The 6160-nt window shown below is 37.4% G+C and overlaps 1 protein-coding gene across 1 annotated transcript; it reads left to right on the top strand.

The window, feature by feature from the left end:
* Positions 1-1092: 1092 nt before the first annotated feature.
* LOC311013610 (uncharacterized protein) lies at positions 1093-5567 on the top strand. The gene is made up of 6 exons (XM_084009721.1): positions 1093-1169; positions 1313-1645; positions 1728-2057; positions 2452-2568; positions 3595-3656; positions 4002-5567. The coding sequence occupies exons 1-6, from the start codon at positions 1127-1129 to the stop codon at positions 4140-4142; spliced, it is 1026 nt and encodes a 341-aa protein (XP_083865847.1). The 5' UTR covers positions 1093-1126; the 3' UTR covers positions 4143-5567.
* Positions 5568-6160: the final 593 nt, after the last annotated feature.

Raw genomic sequence — 6160 nt, 5'->3', positions numbered from 1 at the left:
CCTTGTGAAAAGGGAAAAGGGAAAAATAGAGCCCAATTAAAAAAAGATTAAAAAAAAAAATCAAGGATACAAAAATACAGTTTTTAAATGTATTTAAATGTATTTTGCAGAGAACTTTTAATAATCTTATTCAAGGCTGAATTTCTTTCCACTAAAAAGGAGCACTAAAAAAAGGTTGTGTGTGTTTTACCGATGATGCCATAACATTATTTGTGTCTTAACTTAAATAGTAAAAATAAAGAGATTCCAGTATGTTTCATCGCCATTTCAAGAGTTAAAAGCATATTTTAACTAGTAAATTGCAATTATTTTGGGTCAGGATAATCATGGACATTTTCATATGACCCCAACTCTATCACATAGTATGAGTTTAAAGCTCACAAACCATTCAAAAAGTTAACTCATTAATATTTACATTAACTTGAATAAAATGAACAAATACCATGTCACATAAGAAAGCAATGACATTATTTGGCAAAGACACAAGATATACAGATTTTGCATTTACTGCCCATATTTATATTGTTAAATAATTAACTTCTCACACTTTCTTCAGCTGGAAATTGTCACACAGTTGGTGCTGAAGGTGGTAGATACTGCAGTAATATTAGTACTGGGTAAATGTTTTTGTGCGAATCACGCAAGTCTTGTCACGGCAGATGTGTGGACCCAAGGAAGTGTACTTGCCAGCCGCAACATCGCAGGCCAAGCATTCTGCCTGTTATGAACAGGCATGTTTTGAACAGCCATTGCACTATTCAGTATTTAAGACAAACCAGGCCACCACTTTTTTTGAAGGCATGAAAAAGTAGTGCTTAGTTATAACTATTATGACAGAATACATGTGAACTGCTGTGGCAATGAAGTAGTAGTGAGCATCTTTAATGTATGATAATTCATGTAACTTACTGCAAAGTAGTGTAACAGTAAAAATAAACAAAAAATACATGTACAAGTCAAGAGTTTTTGTAAATGGATCATGGAATTGCAAAATTTAGGAGGAAGTACCTTTACTGTGTTTCAGCCAATCAGGATGATTTCCACTTGGTACACTGATGATCTTGTGACTAAACCTTCATTTAGGTAGGAAGACATCAGTTGTGCAAGAGAAGGGCGTTTTACCACAATGATCGGAAGACTGGTTGCTTTGTTTCATCTTAGCTCAGTGTGTAAGTGCAACTTTAGACATAACGATTCTTTACATTTAACTACTTTTAAGACAAGTAAAAGTAACTATTTTTCTTGAGGTAGATACTTCTGTCATGGTTTGTTTTGTGTTGTACATTTGTTTTTATTTGTCTCTTTTCCTCAGCCCTGATTCAAACTGCAGTTGATCCTCACCTGGTCTCCTTGACTGTGGTGAACGTTGGTGGAAATGTTACTTTGCAGTGTTCAATTTCTGGCAGTTTCTTCCACTGGTTAAAGCAGCCTCTTGGACATATGGTCCAAACAGTGGCTACGGGAAGTTTAAAGCAAGTAAAACTTAGTGGACAATTTGACAACCCACGTTTCAAAGTCACTGAAGGGGAGAAGTATCAACTTACCATCAGAAATATCAGCAAAGAGGACGAAGCAACATACTTCTGTCTCAATGGAACAGCGTATTCACAGAGTTTTATGAATGGCACCTTCTTGGCTGTGAATGGTAAAATATATATCTTTTTACATTTTTATGTCATACAAATAATTTAGCTTTTGATATATATTTTTTCTATCGAACCATGCAGATCGTAATGAGCAGAAATCTTTCTATGTGAAACAAAGACCAAAGACTGAGTTTGTCCAGCTGGGAGACAAAGTCAATCTCCATTGTTCACTTCACTCCAAGAGCCAAGAAAACAAGGTCCAGTGTCCAGGTGAGCACAGTGTGTACTGGTTCAGATATGGATCAGGAGAATCTCATCCAAGCATCATTTACAGCATTGAAGCTGTGGAAAGAAGTTGTGTCTACAGTTGGTCCAAGACTATACAGAACTCCTCTGACACTGGGACGTACTACTGCGCTGTGGTCACATGTGGAGAGATTCTGTTCGGTGAAGGAACTCAAGTGGAGACAAGTAAGTCTTTGCTGTTGAATTGCAAAAACTTTTTTGGGGGATACATATTTGTAAAAATGTATGAAGAATATCAATTCATGGTTGCTATATGTATATGCATATATTTATTTAGCATCTTTAAGTTAGACATAATCACAGCTGTTTGATGTTAAATGTTAGTCAAAGGGAAAATAGCAATTTTCTTGTATTTGTTCACTTATTCTCAAAATATTTTTGATAAATGTGGTGCAAGGAAAGAAAGGACGAAAACCCCCTTGCTACAACAAATGAAAAAATCTAGTTTAGACTATTTTCAATGGCAAAAAAATGTGATTTTGATCTACTCGTTATATTGCTCCAGGTAATCACTGAAATAACAGAACATGAATGAGGTGTTAAATTTCTCTATTTTCAGGATCAAAACTGGACCCAGTAGTCCTTGTGCTTGGAGTCCTGCTGCTCTGTTGTGTGACTGTGATCATTGTCCTTAGTTTCTACGTAAATCGACGGAGAGTTTGTGAACATTGCAAAGGTAAGTGCCTCAAATTTAACTGGGATGATTCATGTGCATGTAACAACTTCTAAAAACTAGGGTTTATTTGTCATTTCGTTGCTCTTTTGGACTCAATAATAGTCGTCCTCCTCAATAATAGTCGTCCTCCGTCTTATTTTCTTAATTGTCCGGTAAATGAATTTAAGTCGGAATTGATCAGTTTTGGCCCCAATGATATAAATTATGAGCCTCTGATTAAATGGTTACCTCGTGGAATCCTGGGTAATTTATTTATTTTTTGGCGATTTTACCTTTATTCAGATAGAACTGCGTGAGAGTGAAAGAAAGGAAAGAGGGGTCTGAAAGGGTAGCCGGTCGGATTGAAACACGGGGCTGCTGCAGTGAAGACTTAGCCTCTCAAATGATGGGTTATTTTAAGCAAGTAAAGTTAGTGAGTAAAGTTAATTTAGTATAGCACCAAGATTACAAGTCAGACCGTGAAACAAATAAAAACGACAAAAAACAATAGACCAGGCACGCAAAATTAGAAAACACTAGACAGCATGAGGCGAAACGATGGCCACAAAATAAGTGGCTTTTTTTAAATGCATTAACAGTGAACGCAGAACAAATATATCGCAAGAGGATTCCAGTGTCTGCGCTACCACCTTTAAACTGCCTATCACCTTTAAACAGCCATTCATACATCCTGTTTGGGACAACATACATGTGTGTTACATAATCTGTCAAAAGTAAAGTAAATAAAGAAATTGTATGACCTAACCACCACGTTCTGGAAATCTATATTCCGCAAACTAACAAATATTTACAGTGTCATGGTAAATTATGAATAGGATACCATATTTTCTGATGAATTCAAACTGGGAAGTCCAACAATGGTGATACACTCAAGTGGTATATGTTTATCTTATAATTCAGCTGAGATTTGTCACATTGTTTTAACTGAATGTGAGGCCTTGCAAGGTTGATAAAAGTCACATTGATATTACAGCAGCTCCTAATGTGGACACACTTTCTGAAGGCTTTTTTTTTTTTAATCAACAGGAGAAACGAGTAATCCTGGATGTGGACGTGACACATTGACAGTAGATCAACCAACTGGCTTGGTAAATATGTTTCTAACCACTAAACAGCACATTCAGAGGCAAAAACCTAGTATCAACTATTATCCCGAGACTGGACTCCTTGGGCTTCTGTCTGGAATGGTCTCACAGTCAACAGATTTAAAATTACATTTATTTCTTAAGTCAAAGTATTAGGTTGTCAATAAAACCTATAGCAGAATTGTCTGGGATGTAAACAAGAGTGCTGTTGGTACGTGATCGCACACGATCAGTTGCTGCCAGAATGCAGCCAGTATGTATGCATGTATATATATTCTAGACTTGATTGTTCATTTTACAGTCCTAATCTATAAAAATATATTATTAACAGACAGTTATTGTTTGCAGGATGACGACGGGGAGGCAGTGAATTATGCAGCATTGAATTTCTCCAGAAGAAAATTGAAAAGAGAAAAGAAGAGAGAGTTGCCTACAGAGTGTGTGTACTCTACTGTGAGATCCGAAAACTACACAAGGCGCCACCTCTAGGCAGAGTCGGGCCCGCATCTGAACCCGACCCATAGTCTCCTCACAAGGCTTTGACTTAACTCAGCTTTACTTGTTTTTAACAGCTGCCACACAGCCTTATTGTTTTTTCTCAATAGCTGGGGTTTTAAATAAACGCTTACTATCGGTCAAGCTGCCAGCTGGACTCCAGCTATCAAGCTGCTGAGTTTGCTGCTAATAAAGTGACTTTCATGCTTTTTATTTCATTACCGTACATCACACTTCATACTGCATTTGAATAGATGTTGGCATAACAACCAAAGTAGTCATGTCTGTTACACTGTGGCTCATGTGTACATATTCCTGATCAGGGCCTTGCAGACACCCTGCAGTATTTTTTCTCTAATCGTCATCCCACAACTTGCATAGAAAAGCATATGAAGGGGCAGCAAATTACTCAGAATGTGCCCTAATAAATAGCAGACCTCAACAACAGACTAGACACACACAATTACAGACACCAACCAGCAGACAGTGGCCTGTTTAAATGAGTGGGTCTTTTTAAAAAGGCGTCAACAGTGACAACAGATGATATGTCTATTGGGAGAGCATTTCAAAGTGTCAGAGCTTCAGAGGCACAGTCACCTTTAAACAGTCATAGAAGTTTCTTACTTAAAAAAAACGTAATAACTTCATAATAATTTTACGAGGGAAACGGTTTCTAAAATAAATGTCCTCTATGTAGACGTATGTATATAACAAATAATAGATTTTATGTGTAGTACACTTTTCATTCAATGAATCTCAGAGTACACTTTTCATTCAATGAATCTCAGAGTGCTTACATTGAAAAAAATAAAATAAGCATAAAAGCATCACATCACATTGGGGCGCAATTTAGCGATCAAAATTTTGTGGTATAAAAAGGTCTTCAGGCCTGCTTTAAAGTATATGAAAGATACATTTTGAAAGTTACATTCAAGCTGGACTCCATCCATCTAATTGCTGAGTTTGCTGCTAATAAAGTGACTATTAATGCTTTTCATTGTATTACTGTGCATTGCACTTCAAACTGCATTTGAATAGATGTGTGTTGTACTGTGGCTCATGGGCATTTTTATGGACAATTTGCAGAAATAAGGACATTTATTGGCTGCAAGTCACTCAGACTGCCTGCCCTTAATTAATAGCAGCCAGCAGCTTCTGCTGCAAAACAGAGTCAGCGGGCTCACAAGTCAGCCCGGACTTGGGTTCATAGTCCCACATGACATCATGAATACTGTTGCACTAACTTTATCAATTATCATTATCATTGTGAGTTCCGAAAGGGAACCAAACACCATCTTCTGGTACTCACCTGAGTAACCCACTGAAAAAGTTATGTGCACCCCTGTTCATAAGGTATGTTTGCTGAACAGCTACTGCTTTACTCTGACGAGGACCTAACACTTGTTCTATTTTTAGCTCTTACTTTATCAGCAATGATATGGTGCGGTTTCTTTGTTTCTTTCTTTTGACAAATGTACTTATTGTAAGTCGCTTTGGACAAAAGTGTCTACTAAATGATCTAAATATAAATGCCTCCAGTGTTCCTTCACCTGTTAAGTCCTGCCTGTCGGACACCTTGCTTGATGACTTGTGACTCCTGCTTGTTTTTGGACGAAAAGCATTTTGGACATTCTACTGAATTTGTGCTTTTGGGTTCAGTGATTTCTGAGTCGCTACAACACCACAAACTTGAATAATGGCGTGGGGGCCTCTAACATAAGGTTTATTGAGACTTAAAATAGATCTATACGATTTGTCAGAGCACTGGGTTGGGGTTTGTAGCCTTCATCTGGGTCAACATATTGTTGATCACAAGCCAAAACATGTCATAAGTTTGAGTCAAACCTACCCAAGTTACATTAAAATAGTTAAATCAATGATTCCAGGAAACAAAGCTGTGTTCTGCCCCTGTATAAAAAAGAGCAAAGTCACATGACTTCACTTACTAGCAACTCACATCACGTTACCATGTGACACCCACCCACCCTGTGTGGACCATCAAAACACCACAT

Source organism: Eutrigla gurnardus (assembly GCF_963514095.1).
Source record: "Eutrigla gurnardus genome assembly, chromosome: 5".
In the NCBI taxonomy this organism is placed as follows: Eukaryota; Metazoa; Chordata; class Actinopteri; order Perciformes; family Triglidae; genus Eutrigla; species Eutrigla gurnardus.
This window is presented reverse-complemented; position numbering and strand designations above follow the sequence as displayed.